Source organism: Gorilla gorilla, chromosome 9 (genome assembly GCF_029281585.2).
Source record: "Gorilla gorilla gorilla isolate KB3781 chromosome 9, NHGRI_mGorGor1-v2.1_pri, whole genome shotgun sequence".
In the NCBI taxonomy this organism is placed as follows: Eukaryota; Metazoa; Chordata; class Mammalia; order Primates; family Hominidae; genus Gorilla; species Gorilla gorilla.
Genome location: NC_073233.2, coordinates 86,532,582 through 86,550,101, shown reverse-complemented (window position 1 = coordinate 86,550,101; position 17,520 = coordinate 86,532,582). Strand labels below are relative to the sequence as shown.

The window sequence follows — 17,520 nt, the reverse complement described above, 5'->3', positions numbered from 1 at the left end:
TGAAATGAAATACATTTCATGAGGTACTTAGCGCAGTGCCTGGCTCGTGTTGGTTCCCTTTCCTTTACCCCCTGACTTGAAAAGTGAGCTCTGCCTTCCATTACCATGAAACCAACTTGAGTATAAAGTGTCCCAGGGTCCCACAGGCAGGGATGTCTCCAGCAGCCACAGCCCTCCCAGCAAGCAGCCAGTCCCAGGTTAGCCACAGAGGCCCTCAACCCCACAGAGAGTGGGTGGGGGTTTGGGTAAAGCCCACACTTTTTACATAAGAGAGTTTGTGATAGGCAAAAGTTGGTTACATCCCAACTTGCAAAGCCAGTAGTCTCTCCCCTCTTTTGTCGTGCGATTCAATCCTCTTGCCCTCTTTTATGGCAGTTTCCTTCATTCTACAAGTGCTTCTTCTGTGCAGCCACTGTTTCAGGCATTGAGGATAGAAAAATGATCCCTGCATTCCAGGAATTCTCACTGTAAGGGGAGAGACAGGCAACTGCTGTCAAGACGGGAGGACCATGACAAAGGTTTGCATAGATGCCCATTGAAGCACAGAGGAGAAGCCACCTGCTCTGCCCAGAGCATTCTGGGAAGTCTTCACAAAGTAGCTGACATTTGAGGCCAGCTCCTGAGCTGGTGTTCACCAGGTAATGGGGGAGAAAGGCATTCCAGAGAGGGAAGGCAGCACATATAATACAAAAGTGTAGAGGAGCAACATGACAGCTCACATGAATGCCCCTTACAGACGTGGCTTCCCAGCTCCCAAACTTGGTAGCCCCCACCTGGACCCTGTTTCTGCTGACAGCAGTAGAAGAATTCCTTTTTCAAGAAGAGTTCCATGTTGTCACACATTGAGAGCAGGCATCCCAAGCATAGGAAAGAGGGGAGAATAGCATCCCAAGCATAGGGAAGAAGGGAGAACAAGGTGGTGGACAGGTGTGATGAAAACAGACTTGGGGCCTATGGATAAACATGAATATGCTAACAATGTTTCACAGCCTTCACCATGCTCAACTTGGCTGCTAGTTCTAGAGAAACTTGACAGATTGAGATGACATTTCCATTACATCTGTCTGCATTAAGCACACCCCCTGCCTCACCCTCCAATGAGTTTCCTGTGAGATGTCTTGGCAGGTTACTGTAGCTGAAAAAAAATATGGTGCAATAGGAAATGTACTTTTCTATCAAAAAAAATCATTGCATCTTGCCAAAATATTACTCCCTCACCCCTTTTCCTTTGTACAGCACCATATACATATGGTCTCCTTCCAGAATAGCACTAACATGACTAACTCTCTATGCTATCTGGCACTTGGCAGATATGCTCTCCTTTAAACTTTGCAACAACTGTGAGATCACCATCATTATCTCCTTTCTGCAGATGAGACTCCAAATGTCATTCAAGGCTCCAATGAAGGGTTTGCCCAGAGTCACACAGATGTAGACCACAGAGCTAGGACTCTAATCCAGGGCTCTCTGACTCTAGAACACCTTCCACTACAATCATGCTGGCCTCCAAATCCAGCTTTTAACAAAGCAACCAACCACCAAGGGGCACCTAACATTTTCAGTTTAGGTTCTATATTCCAGTCAGTTAAATCCAGCAAAGAGTATATTATTTATACTTACTCCTTGCCAAACCTGTATTAAGGATCCAGAGAGGAGTGAGGTATAATACCCACCTTCATAGATCAGAGGGTCCAAGACAGCTTTTCTCAAATTTCTTTGACTATGAACCCACCATAAGAAAAAGATTTTACATTGCAATAAAACACGAAGACAAAAGGTTTGCAAAAGAATACTTAAGTGTGATGCACTCATTTTCTAATGTAGTCTGTTCCATTTCAATAAAAATGCTGGTCATGATTCACAAAATTGATTTCATTGCATAGTGGGTCATATCCTACAGTTTGAAAACCCATGGTGTGCAAAGAAGAGATTTCATATAAGCAGTTAAGTTTTTAGCAAATTTAAAAAGATTTGCAATCACGAAGAACCAAGATACTATTACTTCTCACTAAACCTTACCTCTTAGCATCCAGGTAGACTACCTGCATCTTCATTCCCATCCAGCAACAACAACAACAAAAAATTCTTTTTTTCCCAAAAATTTCTTCAAGGATCCTGAGATGCATTCCAGTGAGATAGGCTTAGGTCACTGGACAATCCCTGAAGCACTTACTGGTGGCTAGAGGGAAAGGATGCACTGATTGGCTTAGCCTAGGTCACATGCCAACCCCTTAGGTGGATTCAACTTCCCTATAATTACACTAATACTCCAGAAAGGAAAGAGAAGGCAGAATGGACTGCTGGGAAGGCAACCAAAAAATGTCCACTACAGATATATCATGTACATCATTGCACTCTATCTTCACTTGATGCTTGTGAGGTAGGATCACTGACCCCATTTACAAAGGAGAAAAGTGAGGTTCTGAGGTTCAGAGAGCTAAAGTAACTGGCCCACTAAGAAGTGGCAAGGCTGGATTAGAACTCTGCTCTGATTCCAAAACCCTCATTCTTGGATTCAAATACATTTTGTAAAGAACAAAACCACACACATGAAAGAGATTATTGGCTGGGTGCCGTGGCTCATGCCTGCAATCCCAACACTTTGGGAGGCCAAGGTGGGCAGATCACTTGAGGTCAGGAGTTCAAGACCACCCTGGCCAACATGGCGAAATCTCGTCTCTGCTAAAAATACAAAACTTAGCTGGGCGTGGTGGCGCACACCTGTAATACCAACTACTTGGGAGGCTGAGGCAGGAGGATTGCTTCAGCCTGGGATGCGGAGGTTGCAGTGAGTCAAGATCATGCCACTGCACTCCAGCCTGGGTGACAGTGAGACCCTGTCAAAAAAAGGAAAGAAAGAGACAGAGGGAAAAAAATGAAAAAGAAAAGAGAGAGAAAGAAAAAGAAAAGAAAGAAAGAAAAAGAAAATAAAAAGAAAGGAAAAGAAAGAGAGAAAAAGAAAAGAAAGAGAAAGAAAGAAAAGAAAAGAAAGAAGGAAGGAAGGAGATTATTGTTGCCTACATTTCATCACTCCCCTGTGACAACATCAAACTCTGGGATGGATGAGTGAAGAGGAATTTTTTAACTTGAGGGAAGTATCTACTTCTGATATGGTAAGAAGGAAGAGTAAAATTCCCAGCTCTTCAGAGGAGCACTGAAGAAAAACTTATGAATAAATTCATTTTCAGCATTTTTTCCTAAAGGCAAAATAGGAAAGTTTTCCACCTTCCGTCACTTGTAATTAAGGCCCAGCCCTCTTCTCAGCCCCCTAGTTTCCTGAGAATTTGCAGTATTCCTTATAGAAGCTTTCCTTTGCAACTACAAATTCAGATGCAAGTTCTTAGCCTCAGGCAAAATGGCTTTATAGGGCATTTTTTCCTCCTGTTCTGTTTGTTTTAATTTCCCAAAGAACCATCTGCCATGATTATAGAATCAAAGACTCTTAAAAACTCAGTGAGAAGAGGGACTTTGAAGAAAAGTTAGTCCAAGCTCCTTCTGTTAGAGAGGAGAAAATGGAGGTCCTGGGATGTGGAAGCATGGGTTGGCAGAAAATAGAGAAAATCTTCTGTGAGTGGGTACTGAGCTGTATTCTTCAAAATACATTAAATCTGCCAGGTGCAGTGGCTCACATCTGTAATCCCAGTACTTTGGAAGGCCAAGACAGGCAGATTGCTTAGCCTGGGGGTTCCAAACCAGCCTGGGCAACACAGTGAGACCCCATCTCTACAAAAAATTAGCTAGGGATGATGGCACGCCCGTGGTCCTGGCTACGCCGGAGGCTGAGGTGGGAGAATCTCTTGAACCCATGCCACTCAACTCCAGCCTGGGTGACAGAGCAAGATCCCGTCTCAAAAAAAAATCAAAATACATTAAATCCAGTAATTTATATATAAGCTTAGAATAGCTCCTGCCACGCGATAACTGCCACCAAATGGTAACACTTTGTATTCTTCTCCATAGAAGTATGGTTAAAACCATTTCCATTGTCAATATGCGGATAAGGAAACTAAATCTCGAAGAGGTTAAGTAAACTGTCCGAGTTCACACAGTTTGTAAGTTGGGGAGCCAGAATTTGGACACTGGGTTTGTCTTGCTTCAGCTACCATGTTCTTTCCTATGATTTTGCCTAGTAAGGCTGAAACAAGTAGAACTGGGCTCCAAATTTCCCTTTCTACCACCACTCCACCTCAGCACCACCAAGTTGCACACTCAGGAGAGGGGGCCCCAGACAACCCGAAAACAAAACAAAAACAAAGGCAAACATGAGGTTCTTGAATGGGATGGTAACATGGAACCCAGTGGTGACAGGGACACAGTCACTCACACCAGCAGGATGAACTCAGTGGGTGGCAGGTGGCAATTTTGCCTAAACCTACCTATGTCTCAGTCTGTTTTATGCTGCCATAGAGGAATACCTGAGCATGGGTAATTTATAAGGAAAAGAGGCTCATGGGTAATTTATAAGGAACTAAGCTCACAGTTCTGCAGGCCGTATAAGCATGGCAGCCACATCTGCTCAGTGTCAGGAAGCTTTTACTCATAGCGGAAGGCAAGGGGAGCCAGTGTGGCCATGGCAAGAGAGGTAGCAAGAGAGAAGGGAGGGGTGCCACACGCTTTTAAACAGCCAACTCTTGCATGAACTAATAGAGCAAGAATTCACTCATTACCTCGGGAGGGCACCAAGCCATTCATGAAGGATCTGCCATCATGACCCAAACTCCTCCCATTAGGCCACCTCCAACATTGGGGATCAAATTTCACCGTGAGATTTGGAGGGGACAAATATTCAAACTATATCATCCTAGAACCTAAACAGGACTTCTGTGATCAGGGTTCTATCTCCACTTGAAAGAAGCCATAATCAGCCTTGGCTCTAAGGCTCAAATCAAAATCCTGCCTCCCCAAGAATTTGGATTCTTAGTCTCTGATTGACATCTGCTTTGGCATCTTCAGCTATGCCTTCCTGAGGAAGGCTGAGCCTGCTGGGACACAGGCTGTCTGTCTGTCTGTCTGTCTCCCTCTGGCCCCAGTTCACCTCCCCCTGCCATCTGAAGCTCTTCTTGCTCCGGCCACAGTCATCCTTTCTGGCTCTTTCTCAACCTTGCTGAGCTGCTCTCTGGTTACCTGAACACTCCCTGTACCCACACCTTCCCTCTCTAGGCCTTGCCTAGTATAGTCATCTTTGCCTGAAGGGCCCACTTCATCTCTGCCAGTGCCTGAGAAAAATGGCACAGCTTTCAGTAACTGGCTTAAATGCCACCTTCTGCATGTGGTCTTGTCAGCCTGTCTAAATGAAAGGCTTCCGCCTTCCTCTAATCTTTTTCCTTGTATCAACGTTATTCATGCCCATGTCTCATCTCTCCTTCAGAGTTGTATGTGAGATGAGGGTCTCAACGGCATAGTCCTGGGCACATAGAAGATACTCAGCAATAGTGGGCCAGGTGATTGGTCCTCTTCATTTCCTCATGTCTTGGCTTCCTGATTCCATTCTCCAGTGAGCCAGATGTTCATGGCAAAATCCTATCTATCCCCACACCTAATATTTTATAATTAGTAACCCCAAGGAATGTTATCAAATCAATTACTCCCATGCCTATGGGACTTGATCCCCAAGCCCAATGTAAAGACTAGAAAATAAAGGTGGCCGGGCATGGTGGCTCACACCTGTAATCCCAGCACTTTGGGGGCTGAGGCAGGGGGATGACAAGGTCAGGAGTTCAAGACCAGCCTGACCAAGATGGTAAAACCTTGTCTCTACTAAAAATACAAAAATTAGCCGGGCATGGTGGCGGGCACCTATAATCCCAGCTACTCGGGAGGCTGACACAGGAAATTGCTTGAACCCAGGAGACAGAGGTTGCAGTGAGCCAAGATCACGCCACTGCACTCCAGCCTCGGTGACAGAGCAAGACTCCATCTCAAAAAAAAAAAGGAAAGAAAATGAAGGCACAGGGAGGTTGCGGCATCCTTGGGCTGTCAGAGTATAAAAGGTAGAAGCAGAGGGAAGACTCTGATCGCAGCCTAGGCCATCTCTGTAACCCGTGGGACTTTGACCCTGAAGCTCTAATCACTGCACAGGAGGGTGGGAGAGCAGGGGAGTGTGTTTCTTAAGTGAATTGTCTCTTTGCAAGTCAATAATTAAAATCTTTTCTTTTGGTGGGTCTGGCTGTACTTTGTAAGTATCTCCTATGGATGTTGGGGTGAAAGGGAGGGATCTTCATCTGTCAACAGCTGCCCCGGGTATGAAGCTAGAGGTCCTGGGAGTTGAAGTGAAAATAGAAAAGGAAGTCCGGAAACCTGGGTTCTATTTCAGTGTCATCAGTCTTGGGTATATACTTGGGATGGGGATTGCTGGATCCCAGGAGTACATTTGGCTTTCATAGAGTGAAAAGTGTATGTAGCAGTTGACTCTCCCACCAGCAGCAATCCACACCCTCACCACACGCTGCAGCTAACTGTAGGCTGTGTGATGGGGATGGGTTGCATCTGAGGTCCACTCACTCCACGGAGATGTTTCTGCTTCCCTCCCATCCAGATGTTAACAGCTGGCTGCTCACCTTTGGATTCCAGCTACACAACGTGATCCCTGGTTATCCCAAACCAGACATGGATGCCATGGAACCCTCCTACGAGCTCATCCACACACAGATGAAAACGCAGGAGTGGGACAACAGCAAGGTAATTCCTGCACGAGGCTGCCACTCCTCAGGCCACTCAGACATTACTGGAGGGGGTCCCTTCAGCTTTTCAGAAAAGCATGGGCCAGTGATAGACACCAGTGCGGTGCCTCCACAGTGCCTGCCAGAGACTGTTCAACAACTACTTAGTAACCCACCACTAGGAAGCTGCTAGGGACGCAGCCATGACCACACACAGACGCTTACAAGCTGCAGTAAGGAGCTTTGTGTGTTACACTGAGTTTGGAGTTCCACAAAAATAATAAGCCTTGGTCACTATCCAGAACAAAAGCACAGGGAGAGAAGGTGGGTTCTAAATAAAAATGTGACATTTTCTGAGTACTTCAATGCACCTGGCCTTATGTGAGTTATTCTATGTAACACACAAAGATCCCACAGCCGTATTGTTCTCATTTTACAGACTCGTGCCTGAGGCTTTCCCAGTGCCACACGGCAAGGAAGGGGTAGAGCTGGGATTCAAACCCAGATGTGCCTGTTCTGTATCCTCTTGCTGAGTACAGTGCCTGGCATACTGTAGGTGCTCAAAAAGACTTACTTTCTCTTGTCTCGCTTTTATAACCCAATTTCAAAGACTCAGAATTGTATAGCTGGAAAGGTCTTTAAAAACAGTCTCATCCCACCCGCTCACTTCATGCATTCATTTGCTCACTTCTCCCCTCCCTACTACCCCAATCCATTCATAAATTCTCTATGAGAACCCGACTCTGTGCCAAGCCCCATGCTGTGCCCAGTGAACGCAGGGATGAATCAGGCAGAGACTAAGCCTTCAAGGGATGCTTGCCCAGGGGATGACAGACTAAGGAGGAAAGCAGGTTGCCAGATGGCTTGCTGCTGGAGGTCAGAAACTTTCATATCCATATTTCTTACTCCAGATTGATTCCTTTAGGCCTCAGCATAGCTATCTCCTACCAGACCCCGGAGAATGGGATTCTGCACCCCTGTACGCTGGTGGCACTCCCACGCTGTACTTTAATGCCTCTTTCTTGTCTCGCTACTAGACTATGAGCCCCAAGAGGGTAAGTACTGGGTCTCATTTAGTACCCAGCATACAGGATAGCACACAGTAGGTGCATGAAGCATTTTTGCTAAATAAATAAATGGCTGAAAGAAGTAAACAGCCCAGACATTTCCCCATTTTACAGGTGAGGGGACCAGGGTTTGAAAGCAGCAGAATTCAATGGAGAACCCAAGTCAGCCTGGCCCCAGAGCCCATCGTCTTTCTGCTGCCCAGCCTCTCCTGTTCCCACCACCTCCAGGCCCCGCCCAGATATCCTGGCATTTGCTCTTCCCAGGGCTGAGCACTGCAGCACAGCTCCTCCTCCCTCACCAGGCTCCCTCTTGCACTCCAGAGAGCCCCGGTCTCTGACTGCCTGTCTGCCAACCTCGCCTGTCAATGAATTATTGATTTCTGCCCTTGGCAAGCATCGGAGATCTTTGTTGTCGAGCACTCCAGCTTTCGTGAAACTCTAGGAAATAATTGTTCACAGACAGGGTTCTATTAATTATAAAGAGGACTTAATTTCAGTGAGAAGCCGATGGGCCTGTTGCTAAAGCCATTTCCCTAACTTGCTGATAAGGCCCTGGAGCCTTCCTGAGTGTGGCTTCTCCAAGCTCTGTGAGCCACAGAAGGGACAGGTAGATGATATGCCAAGCTGGCAGGGCCCAACCTGTCCCCCAAAGCAGCCAAGAGTAGGGGCACCCCAGGAGCCCCAAGGAAGCATGGTGGGGCAGAGGCCTTCGTTAGAAATCAGATGTAAATGCAGTGGAGAGCAGTGAAGCAGGGTGGGAGGGTTAATAACAGTCACTGCCTCTCACCATGTTATGCCTTCTTGCCAAGAATGCATTTCTTGCCTATCCTCCATCTGACAGCATCCCACCACCCCCACCCATCCTTCAGGTCCCAACTCAAGCCTGAGCCTGTCCTCAAACCCCACCTCCTCCACCTTCAGGCCAAGATTCTTCTCAGCTTTGTTTGCTCCTTCCTTCTCCAGCAGCCCTTGAAACTGAACCTCTAGAATTGGACAGACCTGGGCTTGCAGGTTGACTTGTTATTAGTTGTATGACTGTGAGCCAGTGACAACCTCTTTGAGCCTTGGTTTCCTTAGACATGAAATTGGAATAATGACAGCACCTACCGTATAAGGTGATTGTGAAGATCACTGAGATAATGAGTGGTAATTATTTGGCTGAAACATCAAGAAATGTTAGCTATGGCTATTACTAGTTCCTCTCTTAGGCCACCAGTGATCACATTTGATTGCAATTATTGTTGTCATATCTGTCTTTCCCAACTAAATGATGAGTTCTTTAAGAGCAAGGATGATGTCTGATTCATTTTTCTGTCACCAGTGCTCACAAAAGGACCTGGCACAGATTAGATACCCCCTGAACAGTTTCTAAATGGAAGGGTGGGTGGATGGATGGATGAAGGTCAGCAGACGTTCTGACCTTCTGGCGACCACCTGGATGTTCTGGTGGTCAGCGGTAGAGCTACACGCCGCAGGTTAATAAATATGTGTGGTTTTGACTTCATTATTTAAGCTGATTCTCCAGGTTCTCAGGGTTTTTTCCCCTTTGTCTTACTCTCTCTCTCACTCTCCTCCCCCATCAGTCTATCCTCGGGGTACAGTGTGAAGTACAGAAGCAGCTCAAGGCCTTTGTCACCTTAGAACGGTTTGACCAGCTCTATGGCTCCACAATCACCAGCTGCCAGCAGGCTCCAAAGACCAAGAAGTTTGCATCCAGCGGCTCAGTCTTTGGCAAGGGGGTCAAGTTTGCCTTGAAGGATGGCCGAGTGACCACAGACATCATCAGTGTGGCCAATGAGGATGGGCGAAGGGTTGCTGCCATCTTGAACAACGCCCACTACCTAGAGAACCTGCACTTCACCATTGATGGAGTGGATACCCATTACTTTGTGAAGCCAGGACCTTCAGAAGGTGACCTGGCCATCCTGGGCCTCAGTGGGGGGCGGCGAACCCTGGAGAATGGGGTCAACGTCACTGTGTCCCAGATCAACACAGTGCTTAATGGCAGGACTAGACGCTACACAGACATCCAGCTCCAGTACGGGGCACTGTGCTTGAACACACGCTACGGGACAACATTGGATGAGGAGAAGGCACGGGTTCTGGAGCTGGCCCGGCAGAGAGCCGTGCGCCAAGCATGGGCCCGCGAGCAGCAGAGACTGCGGGAAGGGGAGGAAGGCCTGCGGGCCTGGACAGAGGGGGAGAAGCAGCAGATGCTGAGCACAGGGCGGGTGCAAGGCTACGACGGCTTTTTCGTGATCTCTGTGGAGCAGTACCCAGAACTGTCAGACAGCGCCAACAACATCCACTTCATGAGACAGAGCGAGATGGGCCGGAGGTGACAGAGAGGACCAAGGCCTGGACTTCTTGCCAAAGACAGCTACTCTTTTGTGGCCGCATACCTGACTGTGTTGTACTTTAAAAAAAATGATTTTTTAACAAGTGCAGAAACAAAAAGATACTGGTTGCATTGTAACTCATGCAACATCCTTTTTTTTAGAAAAGAAAAACACAGATTTGGCCTTCGCACATTTTTTGCAAAGAACAGAAGGTATTTTTTTCTGTAGTGTGATCACAATGAAAACTTTATTGTCTTTTGTTCCCTTTTTCCTTGAGGATTTTTCCCTTGTCGTTTGGGGTGTGTATCTCTTCTCTGAGATGCATCTCCTGGGGTGTGTCCTCGTCTGTCCCTAGGTACCCAGTGTGATGTGGGACATGAATGTCTGTGCTAACTTGTCTCATGTGCAACCCTTTCTTCTTCGATTGGGGTCGGGCAGGAGTAAACGGAGTGATGGGCCAGTACAACACCCCTTCCAAGGGGGCCTGGGAGGAGGGTCTGTAGGACCTGAGGCTCCTTGGCAGGGCTCCTGCAGAAGAGTGGTGGATTTCTTCTCACCTTGTTCTCTGCCTCCAGAGGATCACAGATGGCTTCATCTTGCTCCAGGGAATTTCATGGTGTTGTTCAGCACCTTTTTTAAGCTGCCCCAAACTCCTGTTCAAGCTTTCTATTTTGATGCTAAATGAAACCCCCTACCACTTTTGCAAATCCTGTGTAGTTGTCGGTGCCACCCCCATGCTGGGATAGAGAAAGTGTCTCCCAGGTCCTTTCCCCCAGACCAGTGACATAACATCCTGGGCTCAGAGTCCCATCCTCCCGGGAGGGAAAGCACCCAGGATGCCTGTGATTGGTTGGTCCTCCATGATGTTCCTGTTCATCTCCTCCTTTCTCCCAAAGCCAGATGTGAGAACGAGCACTGCACAGCAAGCCTTCAATGTGGGCACCATGTCCACAGAACGGAAGGCCACCCATGGCAAAGGGATGGCAGTGGTGGCGAGGGCACCAGCCTGCCTTCCGAGGCAAAGCCCTCTCTCTATGACTTTGAGTATCTTCCCTCCACCGCTCAGCCGCCACCACTGAGACGTAGGAATGTGGAGGGAGGTGCTTGGTGGCCTTTGATTCTGGAAAAATGCTTAACAAAAAAAGCCAGCCAAAGAGAGGAAGGCATAAGCTAAGCATCCTTCTAACCAGTTCCCAAAGTCCCATCTGCCTCCATGTACAAGCTGATCGCAGAGCTGGACTGGGGCAGGCTGGGCTTCCAGGAAATTCCTGAAGTTCTGAAACAGGTTCCCCTCTAGAAAAGCCCACCCAATGTGTTTTTTAGTGACAGGAAGAAAGGAGGGAAGAGCTGATGTGGTGTGGCCTGCCCATATCATACAACCCCACCAGGAGCAGGGCAGTTCCCAAGGCGGGTGCCCGTAGATCTGGGAGGCCAGGCTGGCATGATTCCTGTGAAGAACTGTGCCTGTGTCGTCAGGGAGAGGCCTGAGCCCTCTCAGAAGCAGGGACAGCCCACACCTGAAGAGCACGCCCAAGCTGAGGCAGCAGCCAGCAGGCTGGGGGAGCAGTGAGGGCAGGGGGAGTCACAGCCAGAGCTGGGAGCCCCTTGTTCAAGGATTCCATTCCTGGTTCATCCACCTAATTACCATTGTCATTACCACTCACAGGAGGCTCTGGGAGATGGGAGGGGAAGCCAAATGCTTCCTTTTAAGCTGGGCTTCTTAGAAAATGGAACTTTTATGGGTTACATTTACATTAAGTGTGGAAAATGAATTCTGAGTCTGAGCTATTCCCCGTGGAAACCTTGTTGGACTGATAAGCTCATGGCACCTCTATAGCCTTACTCACAGAGTCTTCAGAATATTACACAAGTTAATGAAACTGAGAAGGTCTGACTGCATGAGGATCGGAGCAGCATGTAGTCTGGGTTCTGCCTGGCAGAGGGAGGCAACCAAAACTTCTTGGGGAGAGGAGATTTCGCCTTAACGTCATCCCACTGGGATTAGAGGATGTGTTTCGCTAAGTGCTCTTCCTGTTTCCAAAAAAAAAAGTCACCCTGCTGCAGCAGTGCGCCTTGGCCTGCTTGTCCACTGGTTGCCCATTGCCCCTGGATCCAGAGCTGTACTGAGTCAGATACAGTGCTCTGCAGGCCTGCCGTGGGAGGCATGAGCTGGAGATGGGGGCTCCCATCTGGCAGGATCATTCTTGGATGAGATGGAAAACAGTTTGGCCTGAAGAACACAAGTTTTGTCCTCCAGAAGGGACTTATGCCTCTCAAAATGTACTCTTCATACCAAGGGCCCTTGGGCAAAGTGCTCCTGCCCAGTTGATCAGTCCCATCCTGGCTGCCCGACATCAGTGAAGACCTGCTGGGGATGTCTGCTCAGAGGTCAGGAATGGCATGCGGTCCACGGGAACCAGCTCCCTACGCTTCCCGAACGCCCTGTCCCTCCTCCACAGCTCCCTCCCCAAAGGAATAGGGTGGACTTTTAGGGATCAAAAACAGAATTATTGGGTGTTTCGTTTCTTTTTTCTTTTTTTTCATAGAGATGGGGTCTCACTATGTTGCCCAGGCTGTTCTCAAACTCCTGGCCTCAGGCGATCCACCTTGGCCTCCTGAAGTGCTGGGGTTACAGGTGTGAGCCACTGAGGCTGGACTGAGTGTTTGTTTCTTTAAAGGATCTTATATTTTTCCTGGGCTACATACCACCACAGCAGCCCAGCTTCTGTGGGGAGAGAAGTTGAAGGATCCCGAAGCTTTAGAAAAAGGATCTCAGCTGTGGCACAGGCAGTGTTATGCACCTCACTGCCACATTGGTGCTGTTGTATTGAAGGTGGTGCTTCTGGCCTTGGCCCTTTTGAGTTGGTTTCCATTTGGGCTGCAGGTGACTCAGTGACTCCCTCCTCAAGCTGTCCTCCTGCTAAGACCAGCAGTCACAAACCTATGGCAAGGGTGAGTGTGAAGGCATAACCCCGTGCCTATGTAATAGGCTCCAAGCATCAACTCCCATCCTGAGAGGACCGGCCCTTTTGACACTCACCAACCAAATCTGTTCATTTGATAGAGTGACCAGGCCTCCCTCACCTGCCCAGGTGTATGATCCTACAGTTCCTGCCTTCTCTCCTACCCCGCACAGCTGCCAACTGGTCCTACATCCTCAGCCCCTCTGCCACCACCTTAAATAGGACTTTACTGATTCTCCAACTTTGTTTTTTTGTAGGATGAGATTTCCTTTTTATCCCACCCCCCACACCCAAACAGACATTGCTGGAGGGCAGACTGGAGGAAGGGGAAGGCATGCAGGTAAATTACTGCCTTGTCAGCCTCTGACCCTCATCTCTCAGAATTGTTGGCTGAGAATTAACCCAAGGACCACACCAGTGCCTGATTTCTACTTAGGGAGAGAGGATTGGAAACGATCCCTAAGGAACTGACTGAGGGTGAGAATGGCCAGGAGGTGTGTGTCCAAATAACCAGGAGGGGGCACAGAAGATGATGGCAAGGCAGACTGGGCAGTGTTTTGTAGACACAGAACAAAGAATCAGAATTTGAAAAAAGAAGAAAAACAAATCTTCTCAGCTGCAACTTTAAAGTATCACCTTTATAGATGGCAGGGATTTCCATTATGCAAATGGAATCTAAGATTTCAAGTGAAATCTTAGAATGCAGTTTTACCACTTGCAGTCTTGTATTTGTGGTGGCCATGTGGTGAGGGCGGTGATGCTGAGCTTTCTGCCGAGGAGGAATGAGCTTTCAAGCTCTCAGCAGGGTGTCAGGCTTGGGGATTTGAGCATCCACTGCTCAAAGTCCAGGCTATTCTCCAGTCCTCACGGCAGCCACTAAGCCCAGGAGCCAGACCTGGCCCGGGGACACATCTCCTGAGGGATCCCAGAAAGAACCCAGTCTTTCCTTTCCCTTGGGGTCCTTGTTAGAATGAAAACCTCTCTATTTAAGGCACATCATTCCCAGCTAGGTTTATACACTTGTCTATATTTTACTGGAGGAAAGGGAATTAAAAAAGAACTCTGCAGTTCAAGGCCCTTTCATTTAACCTTCCAAAAACAGCAAACTCATTTTAAAGACTCATTGCTGAGGTGATAGAGAGAAACCTTATCCTCTCCAACCTTTACATTCACAAAAACCATCCTTGTGTACTTGACTGCCCTAGACAGTGGTGACTCTTAGGTTTCATTACGAATGTGGAAGATCAGAGTGTGGGAAGGCCCGGGCGAGGGCCAATGTTGTGTTTCTTACCCCCTCTGAAATGCCAAAGGCAAGGTACTAGGTGACCTCCTGGTCCCCAAGAAAATGTGATTTATTCTGAGGGCGAACAGCCAAGGGAGGACTAGTCTGGAGCACGCTCGGCCGTCCTGGCAGGAGCTGAGCCTCAGGTGTCTGGCGGTGCCCCAGCAGCCCTGGATTCACCCAAAACCAGAATCCCACTTTTCTAAATCCACCTGTTGTTCTGAGGACCTCTGAACCCGCAGCTTCGGCAAAAGGAGTCTGTACCAAGCTGCCTCTGGATGACCAACACTGGAGACTCTGGCCTTACCATGTGGAAATCATTTTCCTGAAGTCTGGAACTAATTTTGAGAAGTTTTTTTCTCAACACTTTTGTGTTTCTAACACTGTATCTTGACTGTGTAAATACCAACAAGGCTGTAAATAAATGCAGATGTAGATACCTTCTAGAAAAAAAAAAAAGGCATAAAAACAAAACCAGAAGTGATCCCGTGTAGCCTTCGTTGACAAATAAAGACTATTTTGTGTTTACAGGTGTCTGGTGGCCTTTGCTTGGAGATAGAGGCTTCCTCTTGCCTGTCCCAGCCCCCGAGCCATCCTGGGTTTGCACTTCCCTGCTGGCTGCTATCAGGATGACCTGGGAGAGGACTCAGTTCCAGGCCCCAGGGTCCCTCTAAATCCCTCCAGGCTGCAGCTCTGTCAAGAGGGATGTCCAGAGGGTCTCTAAGACCCTGAAGCTTGACTTTGCAATTGCATGACAGGAATAAATATCACAGCTCCTCTGACATCACTAGTGCAGCGTGGCTCCCCATTCCACTGCTGCCCTCGTTCAGGGACAGGCTGAAGGGGCCAACGAACCCAACCCTCCCAGAGGAGGGAGTCTTGCTCCACCACTGGGCACACAGAGTCATCCACCATGCCACTGCCTTCCACAAGGGATGTGAGCCATTGCACTTTAAAAATAAATGACTGTATATTCATCATACAAATAATTGTAACTACATAATACACCTTGGGAAATGAGAAAGGAAGAAAATTACTTCGGGCTTTCCCCGCCTCTGTGTGTTCTTAATGTTGTTGTTTTTTATCTAAGGTGTTGTCGTCACAGCATACGGGTCATTTTTCACCCTGCTTTTCTCACTTAACCTCATGTTGAACCTATCAGCCCTAGGAGTCAGGGACAACAGCTGGTCTCTTGAAAGAGTACACGTGCTAAGCCCAGCTCCCTGGTGTGAATGGCAAACCTTGTGAAAATTCAAATAATTGTCCTTTGAGGACAGGAATTAGAATAGAAGTCCTCATCTCTCGCCCATCAGCCTCAGGACTGGTCACCACCAGGTCCTCAGGGAAGGAGCTGCAAGCTTTGGGGCTCTTCCTTCCACCCAGGCCCCTGTGGGTTCTCCAGGCCTTGCTGCCCAGACCATTGCACGTTGGTGGGTCAGTGGTCCCAATAGGCACTGACAATCTCGCTCTGGGAATCAAGCCAAATTTGGTGCAGAATGCAGCTCTAGTACTGTGTGATCTTTGGCAAGTCATTTAACCCCTCTAAGCTTTGGATTTTCCATCTATGCTGAGAGTATGGTGATATAGACCCCCCACCAGCACCCCCAGTCACTGCTTAGAGCACTTGAAAGAACATGCGAGTAATGTAGCCCATGACTCAGAACACAGCAGACTTTCTCCAGTGCCCAATGTGAGTTGTCCCCGTCACACCTCCCTCCCTCACCAGCCCACCCCACCTTCCAAAGCCTAGTACTGTTTCCACCACACCAGTGGTTCTCGAACTTTGGGCTGCATCCAAATCACCCAGAAGTCTTATTAAAGCACAGATTGCTAGGTTCCACCACCAGAATTTCTCAATCAGTGGTTCTGGGTGCAGCCTTATAATCTGCAATGCTAACAGGTTCCCAGGTGATTCTGATGCCCCATCAGGCTTGAGAGCCACTGCCAACTACACTATCCTTTATACTGTACAGAATAAGCCACTGAGCCTGGCACTTCAGATACCCTGAATCAATGACAATACGCTCAATCAATGCCCCTTCTCTTCCCCACATAGCCTCAGTCTGCTGCATGGGTCATGCACCAGCCCACAGTTGTTTCTAGACTTTGACCCACATGGGCCTTTGCACGAGCTGCTGCCTTGAGCCCAGCTGAAATAAACTCTTGCTGCTCATTCCCCTCTGGAAAGGCGCTCCCTGAGCATCTGCCATGCACATGCCCTTTCAGGACTGGATAATTCTTGCATGTGAGCTCCTCCAGGCCAAAGAGGCTGTCTAATTTCCTGTGTGTTTCCCAGTACCCAAAACAGCTTCTCAGCTGTGGGTCACCCTAAGGTCAGCTTTTGCTTTCTTCGAAGATCCCACTCCCTCTGATGTATTTGAGAAAGAGGGCCTTGTCTCCTGTGCCCTTCCGAATGGAGGCCACGCCTCCTCTGAACGGGCTGCCCGCTCCCTGCCCCCCACCCACACCACCTCAGCCGCTCTCCTCGCAAAGCTGCTGCAGCTGTGCAAGGCCCTCAGGAAGGAGGAAGAGGTAAGAACCAGGGCCTCTCCTTCCCCGCCAGCCCCAGGTCCTCAGGTCCCGCTAAAATCCTGCCCTCAAAGTTGTGTGGGTAATTAGGACTTTGCTGATCCATCGGAGGCTGTGGAGAAAATTACAACATAGGAGGAAAAAGACCTTAAAAGTGAGTACTACTCTTTCTTTCCCATATCCAGAGAAGCGTCTAAGAAGTTAAACGTTAAACATCTTACAGGGGCTTCCCGCTTGGTCACATCCCACCCTGACCTTGTTCCTGGTCCTCATAGTCACCTCTGTGGGAGGCTCTCCTTCCAACCTTCACACTAGAAATCTCTCCCCAGACCCTGGGAAACTCCATCCATACACAAGGGCCCACCCCTGCCCGTGTCAGGCAATCTAGCAATTAATTTCTCAAGCCTGAATTAATCAGTCTGGAATAACCCCAGGGTGGGCCCCAGTTCCCACCCCCAGACCAGCCCCCTTCCAATGTCTCATGGGCAATAGGAGTTGCAAATACATTCTTCACCCTTTCAAGAATCCAAAACATATATGTGGAGTTACACGCACACACCTTGCAAGGACGAATATCACTTCTCAGGAGCAATGCAGCCTTAAACCCAAGGAGAAGAACAGAAGCATTCTCCTATCTGCCCTGTAATCTGCAAGCCCATCCTGTCCCAAAGGACGTCAGAA

General features: G+C 48.3%; 1 protein-coding gene across 2 annotated transcripts in view; it reads left to right on the top strand.

The window, feature by feature from the left end:
• The window catches only part of TENM4 (teneurin transmembrane protein 4), a 777,096-nt gene extending 762,258 nt beyond the window's left edge, over positions 1-14,838 (top strand). For both annotated transcript variants that reach the window (XM_055356895.2, XM_063693427.1), the window contains 2 exons: positions 6,536-6,678; positions 9,310-14,838. In XM_055356895.2, coding sequence (XP_055212870.2) covers positions 6,536-6,678; positions 9,310-10,068 — 902 coding nt within the window. In that variant the 3' untranslated portion in view covers positions 10,069-14,838. The remainder of the gene's footprint in view (positions 1-6,535; positions 6,679-9,309) is intronic.
• Positions 14,839-17,520: the final 2,682 nt, after the last annotated feature.